This window comes from Emydura macquarii, unplaced genomic scaffold, assembly GCF_026122565.2.
Source record: "Emydura macquarii macquarii isolate MOO-44397 ecotype Brisbane River unplaced genomic scaffold, CSIRO-AGI_Emac_v2 contig_2473, whole genome shotgun sequence".
Classification (NCBI taxonomy): domain Eukaryota; kingdom Metazoa; phylum Chordata; order Testudines; family Chelidae; genus Emydura; species Emydura macquarii.
This window is the reverse complement of record NW_027132610.1, coordinates 24,040,964-24,058,964: the sequence shown is the minus strand read 5'-3', so window position 1 is coordinate 24,058,964 and position 18,001 is coordinate 24,040,964. Positions and strand designations below refer to the sequence as shown.

General features: G+C 38.1%; 1 protein-coding gene across 2 annotated transcripts in view; it reads left to right on the top strand.

Annotated features, from left to right (window-relative positions):
* Positions 1–18,001, top strand: part of DGKH (diacylglycerol kinase eta) — a 222,269-nt gene that overhangs the window by 144,988 nt on the left and 59,280 nt on the right. For both annotated transcript variants that reach the window (XM_067563173.1, XM_067563172.1), the window contains exons 5-8: positions 6,595–6,699; positions 7,041–7,173; positions 16,257–16,363; positions 17,098–17,223. In XM_067563173.1, coding sequence (XP_067419274.1) covers positions 6,595–6,699; positions 7,041–7,173; positions 16,257–16,363; positions 17,098–17,223 — 471 coding nt within the window. The remainder of the gene's footprint in view (positions 1–6,594; positions 6,700–7,040; positions 7,174–16,256; positions 16,364–17,097; positions 17,224–18,001) is intronic.

Sequence of the window (18,001 nt, the reverse complement as noted above, 5' to 3'; positions counted from 1 at the left end):
AAATGTTGTGTGCCTTCTGGGCAAAATAAATCATGCTTTGTTTTGAAGAAGCTGTTTCTGTATCATTGCAAACATATGCTATCACAGCCTCCCAAAGAGAAATCCTGGCAGGGTCCAACCCCTGCTCTATTGGACCTGCTAACTATGTTACGGTTGGTAACCAGGGGGCTGTTACCCAGGTCCAGGTCTGAAAATGGACAAACTGAGGAATTTCATCCCAGGACAATTCCAGAATACATAAAGCCCTAAGGCCTTATGCCTATAGGGGAGGCACTCAGAGAAAGGGCAGTGTTCAGCTAGCCTGGTAACTGTGACGGGCTGTGCAAAGGGGATGATGAATATGTGTTTTCGCCATCTGTCCAGTACAAATAGAAAATATTAAATATAATGGTAACACTTAAGCATCAATTTAATAATGGACTGCAGCTAAATTAGAATGATAACTATAAAAGCCTTAAAAAGAACAATCAGGTTAATTGCGATTGGTGTTGCGACAGTGAATACTAAACAAATTCAAGTTTGGCCATGTCAAGTGATATTAGTGTAATGCCTAATAGTAATTTAAAACACTGTCAAGCTCTTCAATGTAAATATCATGTTCCCAGAAGTTGAGTGTTTTGCCCTCACTACTGTATCCCCCTTTGAGCTGTACACACTATTATTTTCTTAATTAGCCTATTCTGTGTTTGTGCTTTCTGAATTGTTTTTTCACTTTGTTACTTATGATAGATGATGATGATCAGCGCTCCTGATATACCAAGTTTCACAACAATGACTGCCGCTCCTAATGGTGGTTGTGTGGTATTAAGGTCACTGTACGACAGGATGTGCCGAGACCATAGAAATTAGTTGTATGATTATAGTAAGGAGGGAAGCTGCAGAGCAGATTCAGAATTCCAGAAGACCTGCAAATGAGTCAGCATTCTCACTGCAATATTAACAATATAAGTACAATACCACATCATTTTGTATTTTGTAGGAGTGCGTAAATATTCTAGGCAGTGTTTTACATAAATTCCAACTGAAGTATGTAGTGATGTTATCTAGTGCCCCCCAGTCTGCCAAAGACCAAATGAACCAATCAATTTACAGTACATTGACATGACATATAGTCAATGAATTATAAATTATCTACTTTATAAAGGCCTTGGGTTTGAGATGAACAGTGACCATTGGGAAATGGATTAAAGCCTGTCTTGGTATAAAAGCGCAATGGTATAAAGGGGCAGTTATAGTGACAGCCTTACCCCACTATGGCATTGAGAAACTGAGGGTTCTCCTTTGCCTGAGGCCTTCAGAAATCTGATGTAACTTTAGCTCTTGAAGAATTATCCTAAAGTCTATTTTTAAAAAGCAAATTACATTAAATTGTAGGGATCATCCTTTTGTGTGTTTTTACTTTTACAATTTTCAGCTTTTCTTTTAAAGTAGAAACATTTTGGGTTGAAGAGTGGACAGACTCCTAGACTCCTAGGTTTAGCCCTGGTGGAAGAAGATGCAACCAGGGGCATGTTCAGGAATTTAAATTTGACCCTTTTTGGAGGGGCACAGAGCTCCTTCGGCCCTGGGTCTGCTGCAGAGTGAGCTCCTTCAGTCCCGGGGATGCTTGGTCCTGCCATGAGTGCAGGGGACTGGACTAGATGACCTCGTGAGGTCCCTTCCAGTCCTATGTTTCTATGATTCTATGCTACAGAGGAGAGAGTGAGCTCCTCCGGCCCCTGGGCTTTGGTGGGGACATGGAACTCCTCCGGCCCCTCTCCCCGCCCTGGCCCTGGGCCGGAGGAGCTCGCTCTTCCCTCTGCTAGGGGCCGGAGGGGCTCTGTGTCCCTGTTCATTATTGGGGGGGGACTGTGCCCCTGCTTCTCCCCTCCTCCCCCCTTGTGCATGCCCCTCAATGCAACTCACAATGTAATGGAAGTTTCACCACTTTACAAGAGGGATGAATTTGACCCCAGTTCTCTTAGGTGAAAAATCACCTGAATGGCAGAACAAAAGCTGATTTTCCAATTTCCAGGGAAATGGACACAAAGTAAGTTGCGTGTGTGTGTGTGTGTGTGCGCGTGAATGTTTGTTTTAGAGGATAAATCAAAAACTCCAATATCAGCTTGTATGAAAATCCTCTTTTCTTGCAGCCCTTGCAGAAGGAGGGAGATAGCATTAAAAGGAGGCCTGCACTTCATTCTCCCAACAAGCATCCCCTTCTGTTGTTCAAAAGGAAAACATGGAGACTGTAATAATAAAAGGTTGAAGAAAACAGCATTTACTCACACATCCTCTTTTATTGTTTTTTTACTCTTTATCTGCAGTCCCCTCCTGGTCCCTACAACTTTTCCTGTTCCTCATCCCCAACCACTCTTTGCCCCAGGTGTTGCCTTCACTTCTGCCTTAAGAGCCTATTTTGATACCACCTCCTTCTCCAACTACTGCCCATCTGAGGTTTAGGATTCTCAGTCAGTTTGCTCTGATCAGTATTGCAAAGCCTATTTCTAAATACCTTCACAAATCTGGGCCTAAGTCACTTAGGTGCTTTTGAACATTTTATCCAAGGCCTTTTCTCCATCTTCCTCATTCTTGACCTGTTGCTGCCTTTGATGTGATTGAACCCTTGTAACTCCTAAACTTCTCCCAGTTTTCAGAGAACTGGGGCTTTCCTGGTTCTGATCTTACCTCTTCAACTCCCCTTTCAGTGTTTCCTGAATTCCAAGCTCTTCCAGGTTGGGACCTAGTATTCTTCCTTATTTATAAAGCACCTAGCATGTTGTGTGTGCCATATAAATAACATAAGTGGGGGTATTGCTACTGGGGATCATGTTATTTAATATTTTCATTAATGATCTAGAAAGAGGAAGAAATATGTGGATGACATAAAAATTGAGATGTACTAGAAACATATGAGGACAGAACCTGCCTACATAAGAATGTAAGAATGGCCATACAGGATCATACCAATGGTGCATGTAGCCCAGTATCCTGTCTTCCCACAGTGGCTGGTGCCCGATGCTTCTGGGCAATTTTTCAGGTGATCCATCCTCTGTCGTCCAGTCCCAGCTTCTGGCTGTCAGAGGTTTAAGAACATGCAGAGGATGGGGTTGCATCCTTAACCATCTTGGCTAATGGCCATTGGTGCAACTATTCTCCATGAAATTAGCTAATTCTATTTTGAACCCAATTATATTTTGGCCTTCACAACATCCCCTTGGAAATAAGTTCTACAGACTGGCTGTGTTGTGTGAAGTACTTCCTTATGTTTGTTTTGAATCTTCATTGGGTGACCTCTTGTTTGTGTGTTATGTGAAGGGTTAAATAACACTTCCTTATTCACTTTCTCCATACCATTCATGATTTTATAGACCTCTATCATATCCCACTCAGTCCTCCCTTTTCCAAACTGAACAGTCCCATTAAGAGAATGCAGAAAACCTACAAGGAATGAAACATGGATGGATCAGCAAGGAAAACTACCTCTAAGAAGTCAGGCAGTGTAGGGAAAAAAGTGAGAACTGCCAAAAGCCAAGCAGAGTTGGACCTTACAAAGACAATTAAAACCAATAGTAAAAGGTTTTGTAGCTATATAAATAAAAAAAAAAAACAAGGAAAGAAGAAATGAGACCACTAAGCACTGGGGTGGAGATTAAAGATAATCTAGGCATGGCCCAACACCTAAATGAATACTTTGCCTCAGTTTTTAATAAGGAAAATGAGGAATTTAGGGATAAGTGGCAAGAATGGAAATGAGAATATGCAAGTAGAAATTATCACATCCAAGGTGGAAGTCAAACTCAGACAGCTTAGTGGGACCAAATTGAGGGGACCACATGATCTGCATCCAGGAATATTAAAAGAAGTGGTACGTGAAATTGCAAGCCCAATAGCAAGGATTTTTAATTAATCCAACAATTTGGGGGTTGTATCCTATGACTGGAGAATTGCTAATACAGCACCTATTTTTAAGAAAGGGGAAAAATTGATCTGGAAACAACAGGCCTGTTAGTTTGACCTCAATTATATGCAATGTCTTAGAACAAATTTTCAAAGAGAAAGTAGTTAAAGACATAGAGGGTAAACAGTAATTGGGATAAAATACAACATGGTTTTATAAAAGTGGATTGTGCCAAACCAACATGATCTCTTTGAGAAGATAGTTGATTTTTTAGACCCCTTAAGGATAAGGAGAACTTGAACTCATACCTTCATTGATTCTCTTGGTTTGAGGTCAGAAGCTTAATGTTATTCCAGCATAAGTATTTTTATTTTATATAACATCAGGTTGTCTTCTTTTTGTTTTATATGTTTGGCTCCCTTACAATAATCAGACTGACTGTTCCTTGAAGCTTGTTGTTAGAGGTGTGTGAAGCAGAAAGAATATAAGTAGATTAGTCTTCATAGCCTTTTACGTACTGTACCTACAAATATGTGTGGCTCTTCCAACTTTCCAGTTTGCTTATTTTAATAGCTCTAATAATAATTTGTCTAACATTCCTATGTCACCATCAATTGTATAACTTAATGACTCTGCTACAGCCTGTTGTAATTTATATGAACAAATATTAAATAAAAGATGTAATGTTATAGCAATAGCTGGTATGGTAATACACATAGGTTATTTTGGCAAAGGCGCTTTGAGTTAAGGGATTCTATGTGAATTGCATTACTAAAAGATAAAAGATCAGTAATATATGAATTTGATCTGTATTTTTTGGAAAGATTATCAAGAGTTTGTCAAGAAGAACTTTGAGTAGAGGTGGTTAAATGTATTTCTGGATTAAATGTGTTTCACTATCCTATCTGTTGGTAGTCAAAAGGCAGGAATTGACATGACATGCTCTGACCTATTTGTGTGATCAAAGCAGGATTCTCCTTACTTTAAAACTATAACGAAACAGAGGGTATCTTTATTATGATGTCATAATAGTATAGTGGGAAATAAAGGCTGGGGGAAGTATTTGTACAAATAATGTTTATGAGTTCAGTGAAGCCTGGTGCTTGTTATTGGAGCCAAGGTTAAATTATAGTTTAATGGCTTCTTTGTGCTTCATTTGATGAGTTGTCCTAGAAAAACATTTTGAAGTAATAAAGCATCCATTTGGTTCTTAACTAATGAGAGAAGCATTGCTCTTTGCATTAACTATTATTCAGGAAGAGAAGTGGACAGATGTTAATAAGTCTTATAAAAAATGGGTAGGGAAGACTGAAGGAAATAGAAAAGAGAGTGGAGTCCTTCAGTTTCATGTGCAGCTTGCACATCACAAAAATAAAAAAAGCTCAGAGGTTTGTGCTGCCCTTCCATGTGACTTGTAGTCTGCTGTATTTCAGTTAGGTTGCTTGTCAGATATATTAAAGTGCAGTTCAGTTTAATGAAGAACTGCATAGCACAAACCGGGAGCAGAGGATATCGGGTGGTGACTGGGTGAGTAAAGACAGTTGTAAATAATTACTTACTAATAATGTGTGTATTGTAAATGTTACAGGAATGTTATAACTCCCTGAGAGAAAATTAACAGTTTTCCTGTGGTTTATGCCTTTGTTTTACTGAGATAATTTGCAAATGTAGGCAGTATGGACAATAAAATAGACTTATTTTCACACCGACTAAGGTTTTAATTTTATTTTTTTTTATTTTTGTAGAAGAAGCAAATGACTCTTCCTTTGCTTACTTAATTTTTATTTTAAACTCCTTCATTGTTCTGAAAGCAACTACAATATCTATTTTAGTGGAATGTTCAAAATCATTTCTGTGGGAGTTAGCTGATAGTTTTGGTGCCTTACTATTATTTTTAATTGTTTATCTAATAGTGTGGGAAGCAAAAAATGCCTTTACTTTGAATCTCCAAGATTCAGCAGTCTTTAGATTTCAAGATGAACATGGTGTCTAAGATCTAAATCCAGACTATTGAACCCTGCACATCAACCTGTTCCAAGAGTGCGCTGAAGCATTGTATAGGCACCATTGCATAGGGTTTGAGCTATTTGTTCTTTGCTCTTTGTGTTTTATGATTATACAGTTTATGTAGGTGTATTCCTATATTAACTCATAAATCATATGGGATTTATATTTGATTATAACAATTATGTAAATACAATGTCATCACTGATGTAGGAATGAGAAATGTGCAGAGTGTTTATGAATCTCAGGCTTTTGTTTACCAGCATGATTTGTCTTCATCTACAGTAATTATAGACTTTGCAGTTGATATAATGTTGTTATGATACAAAATTGACATCTGTTTAAAATAATTTATAGAAAGATTTGTTAGCAATTTTAGAGCTTCCCACTGGAGTTTTATATTTATAATATATGGATAAACAGCTGAAAAAGAGACGTAATCAAAATATATTTATAAAAGCCCATGTCAAAGCCTGATACAAATCCTGGGAATTTAAAATGAGAAAAGTTTACTTTACCATTTTAAGATAGTGATTAAAAAAAACAACAACCCAGTGATATTCAAGGTTTTCATTATCATATTGATTGAGAGTGTGCATTTCACTTGCATCATCAAAGAGAAAAAAAATAGTCTTGTCAGATATTACATTCTGTACTGATCTCGCCTATCTATAAAATTCAGAATCATTAAATTGAGAAGTCTCTTTCAGATAATCACTCCATTCCGGAGGCTAATATTGTGTGCTGAGAACAGAAAAGAGATGGAGGACTGGATCAGCTCACTGAAGTCTGTACAGTCTAGAGAACATTATGAGGTAAGATAATATCCCTTTCAGTGCATGTTGTTCTTCATTCAGGATAAATATTGACTTAACATATCAAGCTCTACAGTACACAGAATCCAAGACATATAGTCTTGTGGAGTGTGAAAAACCTGTAAGGTTAAAATACAGTTGTGTGTTAAATCTTTATTTTACTAATACAGTTCGTGCTACTATGCTCTTTTTCTGGGGTTTTGAGAGAGAGAGCTTTAGTCTCCTTTCAATATACATCCTCACATTGAATTTTCCAGCATACATATGGAGCTCCTAAGTACTTGCAGTTTCTGTAGCTGTGTTCTGTACTTGCAAATTTGTCTTAACTTCTCCTTTACTAGACCGCACAGTTTAATGTGGAACATTTCTCAGGGATGCATAACTGGTACGCCTGCTCCCATGCCCGACCTACCTTCTGTAATGTGTGCAGAGAGAGCCTCTCTGGAGTTACTTCTCATGGCCTGTCTTGTGAAGGTAAAGTCAATGTATTTTTCCTTACCGTGTCACATTAGCTAATAAAAAATTAGAAATCTATTAGGCAGGTAATTGTGCTGTAAAGGTATGGAGTAAGAAGAAACCTACTCACTGCTAAAGAAAGGAACATTTATGTTGGTTACAATGAATGCTAACATGACACAAATTAGTCACACTCTGGACATGATTTTCTAGCTCATTTCAATATAAAAGGTTCCTCCTGCTACAAATACCTTTTTTTTTTTTTTTGGTGTGTTCTTGCCTGAATGTAAGTATTTCAAGGGAAGATCAGTTTATGTTGATTTGCACTTCAAAAATGATGATGTGGAGGAAAAGTGCAACATTTTCTTTCCTCCATTCTCAGAATTGATATAGCATTCCTTTAAAAGAAAAGAGGAAAAAATAGAAATATCGTTAGTTCCTCTTTTGTAAAAATCTGGAACAATAATTAACTCCTTTGTTGGTTCCATGACCTTTTCCTCCCTAGTTTTTGTCTGATCTGCTGCTCTCTTGCTGCTGACTGATATTGCAGTACAGGCTTGGAGAGTAAAATTTGCTTCTTCACTGATCATATACGGGATAAAAAAAAATCATGTATATCTTTTTGCATAATTTGATAATATCCAGCATAAACAAAAATGGGATGAGTCTAAAGTGTCCGTGTTAAACTGAAGTGCAGAAATGATCTACTTAAAAGCAAATTTTTATAATTACCTTGAAAATACTGAGTTTTATTTTATAGTTTTTTGACTTTCCACTGTAACTTTTGTGAAAAGTAGCGAAAAGTCTGCCGTGTTTCCTGGAATGTGAAAGAAAATTAAGTGTTGTGTGTGTCCTTATGGAATATATATGACATTTACACACACAAGCTTTGGTATTACTTTCTCACTGGGAAGAAAAATATATATTTTAAGTACTTTTTATAATAATGGTTAGACATTTAATTACAAAATAGTTAACTGCCCAGCAAACTCTTGCAGCTGTATAATAATGTAAATACAGTAATCAGTTATTACACAATAGATGCTTCAGAAAAATAAATTTTAAGTTGTATGTCACCTAACTACCTGTGGAATTCTGTTCCTGTTATCTGTACTGTAGAGTATGTGTACTCAGTGCTGTATAGCACATAAACTGTGGTAAAGTAAGTCCCTGTCCTTTAGTATTCACCATCTGAAAGCACACAATGGGGTGAAACTGTCCAAGGATATTGATATGAATATATAACACAGAAGTGAGAGGTGGTGTAGCTGACCTCCATTGTCACTGCTGTTTTTCATTTCCCATTTCATTTCCCCAGTCAGTCAGACAGTTTTCAGTCATTCATGGAGTTTTTAAAGTAAGATTTTGGGAGACACAGTATCTAATGCTTAATCAGAATCCAAATATATTGCATCTACTATTTTTCCCTTTATGAGCTAATATTGTACTTTTTTTTTTTTTAAAGGGTAAGTTGCGTCTAGGAAGAGTTATTTTTTTAAACCCATGTGTGTCAATGCTTGTGGTCCATTGTCCTTCAGCTGTTTAGTACATTTATTTATTTATTTATTTATTGGCTTCTAAATGTTCTCATAGTTTGCTAGGGCTAAATGTTACATTGACATGATGATAATTGCCAGGTTCACTCTTTTATTCCCTTTTTGAAAGCTAATAATACACGTGACTGGAAGCAGGAAGTGGCCCAGGCCCACCCAAGTCAATCACAGGCCTGCCAGAAAATCACTTCTGGCTACGCCTCTGACAAGCTCATTTTGATTTTTTGCCTGCTTGTACTTTCTTTGCAAGTCCTACATGACTGAGTCTTTGCTTTGTTGTCTCCCTTGTTTATGTTTCCAGAACATTTTTAAAAATCTCATATTTCTTGAGCTGCCCTTTGTAATACCATGTTTGCAGTTTCTTGTACTTCTCACTGTCTTTATCAGAAGTAAAATATTGTTTATAGTGTCTTTTAAGAGTCCCCAGACGTCTTCAATGCCACTTCTTCCCATTGCATCTTACTCACTTGTTTTTTTTTAATTTGCTAAAATGGACATGCCTGAAATTTAACACCCCTGTACTTCTGTATTCTGTGAATCCATTTATTTCTATGCTAAATTCAATTAGTGCATAGTCCCTGGTTCCAGGCTTCTGTGTTATTCACACGTACTCAGTGAGTTTTGCCTTATCAGGAGATCCAGGATGTCTTCCTTCTTTTTGGTGTTTCTACTTTCTGGCACATAAATAATCTTCTATGTAACTTAGATTGTGTGTATTCTTTGATTCATGATTAGCTGTATTTGTTATCTTGTAGGTAAACAAAATTCTCCCAGGTAGTATCTTGCAGCTTAAAATACTTTGAGAAATGGTCCAGTAATATTTCATTCCCTCCAGTCCTGCTGGTCTGAAGCAGATGTGCACAGTGGTTTTTCTTTTTTGTTTAATTGTAGCTCATAAATATTTTTGAGATACAGTACTACTCCTCCAATTTTTCTTCCCTTTCTGTCTCTTATATGTACACTCTCTACAGGTATCAGAATCATCCCACTAAATATTTAGTGCCAGCAAGTCAAGATTTGTACCTAGCTAGTGTCACTAATGTGCTGATCCTATTGCATTTGTGCACAGACATTAATAGTACAGAAAAATTACATCGTCTGCCTTGCTTTGGAATTCCAAATAATTTGAATTAAGTAAAAGTTCTCATTCCCTGTCCCTTCCAACCCTCTCTTTGCTTCAGTTTTGTAAAGTCAGCTTTACTTAGGAGTCTTGAATTTAGGAGATTGGTTAGGTGGAGAGACAGTTTTCAGACAAGGAACCCTAATAACTCAGAGAACCCCCTAAGAACGCTCCTTAGCCTGTCACTCACCACTGATAAATTCAGTATTTGTCGGTGTTTCTGTACTCGAGTCCATATCACTTTCTAAGGAATATTGCTCATATGTGTATTCTGAATAGAAATAATAGAGTAAACTCAACAAAGGTTTAGTTCTCATGTAGCATTATAGAGCAAGTTGATAAATTTTTCACAACAGAGCTGACATTGTTAATTCAACGTCAGACATATCTGGTAAGTTAAAGACTTCAGTGCAAATGAGACACTTTCAACCTTATTTTTTACACACAAAAATTCCATTAAAAGAACATTATGATGGTTGCAAAGTCAAACACACAAAAGTTGGAAAATGCTGGAATTAAGATTGTCTGGGTAACCTTAATTTGTCCCCCTTGTGGAACGTGTGCATTATGAGACTGTCTTCAGTTACATAATCACATATTATTTTTTCTACGGGGCCCTGCTTCATTCAGTTCACAGGATGGGCCTGCACTGAGGACAAGTCAGGGCTGAATTGTGTAAGAGCCTGTGGGTGGTAGGACTTCTGCTTTATTTTTTGTAGAAGTTGGAAGTGAATGAGGCAGTGGATTGCAGGAGAAGAAAGGAAGGTCAATTGAACGCTGCCCTGGAGAATTGGATTCCATCTCTGCCTCAGAATTTCTATATGATGCTAAGCAAGTCACTTAAATCAAACATTTTCTGGTGGTCACTAATTGACTGTTCCTTATTTTCTGGACGCACAACATGAGACTCTAGGGTCTTATTTGCGGATGTGCTGACTGCTCACAGCCTCAAATGAAGTCAGTGGGAGCTGAGCTTTGAACATATATAATGCTATGTGCTGCTAAGTGCTCTGAAAAATCAGGTCCTAGGTATCTGTTTGGGCATACAAAATTAGTGGGTGCTTTTGACCTTAATCTCTCTTTCCCTCAATTCCTCATCTGTAAAATGGGGTAATACCACCTTCTCATCTCACAGGGGTGTTATGAAGATAAATTTAATTAACATTTCTGGAGCACTGAGATTCTATAGCAATGAGTGTCATAGAAGAGCCCACGAGAAAGAATTAATAATTACGTATTCAGAGCAGAGTTTTAATAGTATGGAGTAAATAGGGCTGAGGCCACACATTGAACATTGAGGATAAAAGAGAACTCTGAATAGCTGCTCATTATTTGTTCACTGTTCATCCTGTGCCCTGAATGAGACTGGGGTCTAAGAAAGAAAAAATGGTACGTGATCTTATAATTAAAGGCTGTATCATAATGCATATGCACAGGAGGGTCAAATTAAGGTTGAAGAGGCAAGCATTTCCTAACATTTGAGTGCCTGACCATTCAACCTTAATGTTCTTTTAACATAGTTTTTATATGTGTAGTATATACATATTTTGTTATTGGCTGACTAAATTTACATGACAATGAGGAAACTAACAAGGGATCTCTGAATTATTTTCCTAAATAGGCTTACCTCATACAAGCTGCAATTGGAGTGCATTTGAATTTTGTTGTTTTCATGTCAGCGTCTGAATCTATTTTCAATGTGGATTTTTAAGCCCTGTATTCTTGGAAACAAAATAATAGGTTCCCATGAAATCTCACAGGACAACTGTTTGTATCTTGACAACATAAACTATGGGTACCAGTAAAGCTATCTCCTTGTCAGTTTTGAAAGTTTGGCTTTAGCTTTTGAAGCCAGAAAAAACATTCTGAATAAGCAGCTGTTCTTTGAAAATCACCAAAAAGAAATCTTGTAAGAAGACTGAGAGAGGCTTGGCAGGACATGCAGATTTTTTCAATGCAGTATAATTAATAAATAAGTCAAGAGAATGAAATATCTTGAATGCAGAACTATGTTATAACAAAGATGTTTGTTTTCAAAGCAAGAAGTCCCATGGCAATGTTCTATTCCATTAATTTTATTTCTATTATACTTAATAATTGTTATAGATTTAAATTATTGTATCTGAACAGATGTTGGTGCAACTGTGACACTGATGGCTAATTAAATGGTCTGCCTGATTGCTTTTGAGGGGAACATATTTTATATTACAATTAATCAGAGCAATTTACCAAGCAATTTACACTTCTAAAAAATATGCTGTATATTCATGAATAAGCTTGTTTCTGACTGGCTGCATTTTTCCTTTCCTTTTTCTTTTCATTTTTGTCAGCCAATTGTCAGCTGACATCCAGAAATATGACTGGATGTTACAGATGGTTTTGTATCATACCTCATTTATTAATCAGCCCCAGTATCATTTGAGATAGGAGCTCTTAAAATGTCACATTTCCAAAGCTCTACCATAGTTAAAGTTCTGCTTTTCATTATAAATCTTTAAATGGCAGCATTGAGAAAAGGGATACTAAACTAGTTCATAATTTAAAAAATATTCTGTTTGTAAGAGCTCCTCACAAATTGCACGTCCTCTTCCCCATTATGAATTTGTTCTTTTCCAAGAGTCATTGTTCTCATCCCCCTTGTTTCTAACAATGCTTAATATACAGGGCGGCAGGCACTGTTGTCTGGTGGTGGGTAAGTTTATACGTGTGGCTACCTACAGACAGTCTTATTTGAAGATGGACAAGTGGCAGGACGTTCAGAGAGCACATGTGAGCTGTCACTTGCCAGGGTATTTATTATCCGTTGGTCCTGACTAGACACTTGCCTTTTCACTGGAATGCTGGGGATATGTAGGTTTGAGTTACTTTTTGTTTGGTCCTGAGTCTGAATTTGCAGGTCCTGATTAGCACCCAGAACCCTAGCCAAACAGGCATCGAGCCATGCTGTCTGATTGGATGGTATCTCTTCCATTAGAACTGTAATGAAGTGAGGGCATATAATTCTCTCCTACCTTTCTATGCCATCATTTTCTCTATTTTACCTAATCTCTTAACTGTTTGGGGGTTTTTTTATGCCCATCACTAGAGCATCTAAGCTTTTCCCAGTTGGATTGGATCCTTATGGTAAAGTTCTTAGAGAACTTCATGGGGTCTTTTTTCTCTTTCCTTCCCGGTTAAAGGAAATTCTGCTTGGGATATATACATGTAAACATTTGTTAAAAATCATTCCAGGTATGCTGAGAAATGCTTTTCTTGCAGCGTGCCTTAGAGGTGATCATATTGTGGTTTAGTCTAAACCCCTCCGGAAGGTCATTCTACAGCTGAACTCTCTCTGTCTCTCCCACTCTTATGGATTTGTCATGGGCTTTGATCCTCTGCGTTGTTTCAGAGGAGTACAGTTGTCTTAATGGGCCATGGCGAGGATGTGTGGTGTTTGATGTAGCTTGGTCTTCAGTTGCTGATGGCTTTGTAGATCAGGGCCAAGGTGTTGAACTGGCAAGAGAAGCAGACTGGCAGCCTGTGGAGGCATCAGAGCACAGTATGATATCCTCACAACAGCCTGTCCACCTGAGGAGGTTTGCTGCTGCATTCTGCCTGAACGGGAGCTTTTGTATTGATTCTACTTTCAGGCCTAGCTACAGGGCTCGGTTGAGGGATTCCCTTTTCATGTTCGCAAAGTTGTCATAGGGCACAAGGAATCCTCTTACTCCCCTGTATGGGCTACCCACATTGCTGGTCTGTGCGTAGGAGTGAGAGTGGCTGCCATGGGGTTGCTGCTCCTGCATAGGTGGAAAAGCAGGGTTGGTGAAGAAGGGAGCCTTGGTTCTGCATGTGCCAGCTATCACAGCTTAGCTGATGTATTGGGGGAGGTAAATTGTGCTATGTCTAGAGGTAGCACAGCTTATTCCCCTGGAGCAAGGGTGGGGTAGGCTCCAAATTGTGACTGAGTCAGTTTCATCTCTGGTCTGCTTCTGAGGCAGAACAGCTGCACCCTGCCTCTTACTTCGGGCTCATGGGTGACTCTACAATCTAGCCCACAGTGGTTTTGCAGTAGACCAGCCTGCAGGTGACAAATGTTTGAATCACTGTGTCTGGTTTCAGAGGGGTAGCTGTGTTAGTCTGTATACCACAAAAACAAGAGTCCTGTAGCACTTTAAAGACTAACAAATTTAATTTCTGCAGGCATAAGCTATCGTGGGCTGCAACCCACTTCGTCATCTGACACGACATCTGACAAAGTGGGTTGCAGCCCACGAAAGCTTATGCCCTCAGAAATGTGTTAGTCTTTAAAGTGCTGCGGGACTCTCATTGTTTTTACTGTGTCTAGTGCTGCTCTTGTTCTCATGACTCCATATTCATAGACTGGATTTTCAAAAGCATTCAGCACCCACTGTCAAGGCTGTATTTTCAGAAGTGCTTAGCACCAGATTAAGTGATGGATTTTCAAGGGAGCTGAGTACACGGGATGCTGAGTTCTTTTGAAAGTCTGCCCCAGGCTGTTCCAATGGGAAATAAAGAGTGCATGGGGTGGGGGGTGGGAGGGGCAGCTGTGCTCTGGGGCTGGAGGGGTGATTGGGGCACGATGGGGGAGTCGCTGGTACCTCTCTCTCCTGGACCCATTCCTGAGTGTTCCTCCAGGCTCCAGCAACAGCTGCTGCTCTTCCTGCCTCCTGGTGGCAGAGGTTTTGCTGATCGGACACTGCCAGGTCCCCTTTTCTACCGCACTTTCCAGTCAAAAACCAGACATCTGGGAACTCTACCTATTCCTCTGGCTCAGGAGGGTTAGACATAGATACCGCTGGAGCCCATCAATGCTGCTTTTGAAGTAGCCATGGGGATTGCTAGAGAGCAACGGGGATGCTCTTCTGCCCCTCACTGTGAGTGGACAATATGCCTTCCTCTTCTCCTAGTTCCTGTCACGGCAGGAGCAAAGGCCTTGTTCATTTTTAAAAAATAATCTGGCAATGGATTGATGGATTAAAACCATACATAAATTTATGGTCCAGAGGGACCTTTTGTTCCAGATCTTAGCACTTTGAATGTTAGACAGTTGTTGGGCCAAAACATTTGATAGTTATATTTGTTTGCAAAGAAACTACTGCTAATGCCAATGCTTTAGTGAGCTAGCTCTCATAAAGCTTTATGGCTATTGCAAACCTAATTTATATAAAGTTCTGTAAATGGAATGATCTCAGACACTTCCACTAACCAGACCCAACTGTAATCCATCAGTCTGTTCGTACAATATGATTTTATTACATGGTATGCTAATTATATCAAACAAAATACAAATCATTATTTCGATTTTTTAAATATCTAACCACATGCATAAGGCATCTGTATAATACATTAAAACAACTATGGATTTTCCAAATAAACCCATACATAAAATTAGGCTTGTCCTTACTCTGGTAACCTATCAGAACCAACAATAACTCGCTGTGTACTGAATAGATACATGCCCTCCTAATTCTCCAACTTCTCAGAAGTCTAGGGAAGTGGGCTTTACATTGTGCCCAAAAGGGCAACCTTGGACAAAAAGGGGAAATTTGCTCCAGAGTAAAGTTTCTTCTCTGGAAATGCCATGGAAGCACTCCTTCACATTTAAACCCAAGCTCTAGCTGCTTAAATGCCTGAGGTGATGTCAGCTGCTGCTGTGTCACACAAGGGGAGGGAGAATTTCTCAGGTAGCCAAGACACAAACAATTACATTTTTATATGTACATTGTACATAAGAACATTGAATTGCACTTGGAAATTAATTGGGAACCCAGATGAATCTCAGACGACAGATATAATATGCTCCTTCCATGAATAACTAAACAAACCGACTAACGCATTCTGCTGAAGTTTCCAAATGTAACCCCATGCAGCGGACTCCAATTGTTGTCATTCAGTTTCAAGGTGGTGAAGCCGTGGATAACTGTAATGAGGATTGCATTCAGCATATTTTGAACAAGTGGTTTATGTTGTTGCTTTTATAATGTCAATGGTAGATCGTTTTAAAAGCTACAGTATAAAAAGGAATTACATTTTTAAAAGTCATTAAGATAACTAAAGTTTACATATGAATAATGGACAAGAGGAAGAAGGCTTAAGATTGCCATTCCATGCTTGAATGTCTGTAGATCTTAAAAATATTTCAGGCGATACAGAATAGTGAGTAATCTTGCACCCAGCATACAGCAGTATGTAATCCCTAGATGTAGCTCAGTCAGTAAAAGGTAGCGTGAGAGTTTGAACTCTGAACTTTCTTTATTTTAATTGGTTTCTGTTTTGTTGTGGGCATGTATGTACTCCTCTATTTTATAGAGTGATTTGCATTTGACTGAATATCTGAAAATGTAACTGTTGACTTAATACACTGCATTAAAGAGTCTGCAGTCAGGGAGTGGCTAATATAAAATACATTTGTGTCTTTCTTCTAGTGTGTAAATTTAAAGCACATAAAAGGTGTGCAGTCAGGGCAACAAATAATTGTAAATGGACTACGTTAGCCTCCATTGGGAAAGATATCATTGAGGATGAAGATGGTGTAAGTATTATTCAGGCTTACAATACTTCACAACAGTTAATTATTTGGTGGTTTTTTATTTTATTTTATATTTTTTAATTGGTAAGTGTAGAAATATTGTCGTGGGACCCATTAAAGTTAATGGTAGTTGGTTATGTTGCTATAGATACTATGTTAAAAGCCTAATTCAGGGACTCTTTAAGAGACGCATTTAACATCAATAGGCTCTAGAAGGAAGAATTTAGTGTTGCAGAATTCTAGAGGCAGTAAGATCCTCTGAGCTTTGAGAATTGCCATGAGAATCCCCTCTCCCTCCTACCTCAAACTTGAACAAAGAAGGTGTATTTGTGTTACTCTTGCTGATATAGTGTTTTCTCGTCCTGCTTTGCCTACTCGTATCTGATACCAGTTCCCCAGAAGGTCTGTCTGAAATTCATTGACATACAGATAATATTTTTACTGATACATGAAAATGTTAAAATTAAAATGAGAAAATGAAACAACAGAAATTTTTTTGAGTTGTGTTAAAATAGATGAGTTAATTTTACAACCATTGGCATGAAAATGTTATCTAGAAGGTTAGTGTTAGAATTGCCAAAAATATGTGCGCACACAGAAATTTACATACCTACCTATTGGTGCAAAGAGTAAATTAGAGGAAAGTTTCAGAAGGACACTGAATTACTGACCTTTTTGTAGTTCTAATGGCAAGTTTCCATGCCATGGTATTTAACTTTATAACAACTTCCTCACAGGTAGCTATGCCTCACCAATGGTTAGAGGGTAATTTGCCTGTCAGTGCCAAATGTGCAGTCTGCGACAAGACCTGTGGCAGCGTTTTACGCCTCCAAGATTGGAAGTGCCTTTGGTGTAAAGCTATGGTAGGTGCAATATGGCTTGTAAAAATGGCTAGGATTCTGCCAGGATGGTTATTTACCCATTATTCTTATTTTTCATTATATTCTTATTTTTCATTATATTCATTATATTCTTATTTTTCATTATATTCTTATTTTCCAGACAGCTCATACAAATCTGTCCAAGTCACTCTCTAAAATTCGTAATCTATAATGTCTGTCCCACTTGTCTCTTGATTTTAATATGTCCAATGCCCCTTTTTTCCTTTAATAGTGCTTGTCATGTATCATGTGTCCTTTACATTTCTCCTAACTCCCTGAGGCCATAGCTTAAAGCCCACTGAAATCAATGGGAGACTTTTTTCATTTACTTCAGTGGGCTTTGAATCAAGCTCTTAGTACTTGATCCTATACTAGAAGCCCCTTGTGTTTTGAGCAGGTCATCTACTTGAATAGTTGGTGGCATACTATGTACCCCTTATAGTTTTATATATGTCTATCATGTTGACTTCGTAATTTCTTCTAATAAATATAAATCTAATTGCCCTAATCTATCCTGAAATATATAACTGCTGAGACTTTATTACCCATGTTCCTATCTTCTGTACTATTCTTTATGTGGTATAGATTTAAATTCTCCATCACTCTATCACTGTCTTCTCATCGATATATAATTGCATTTCTTCCCTTAATGCTGTATCTCTTGTTAGCTTCTCTCCTGTAATTTGGTGCCTTTCCTAGAATTGGGAAATCTGCAGAATTTTAAGTATCATAGTGCATTAAGAATATTTTGTTTAGAAAT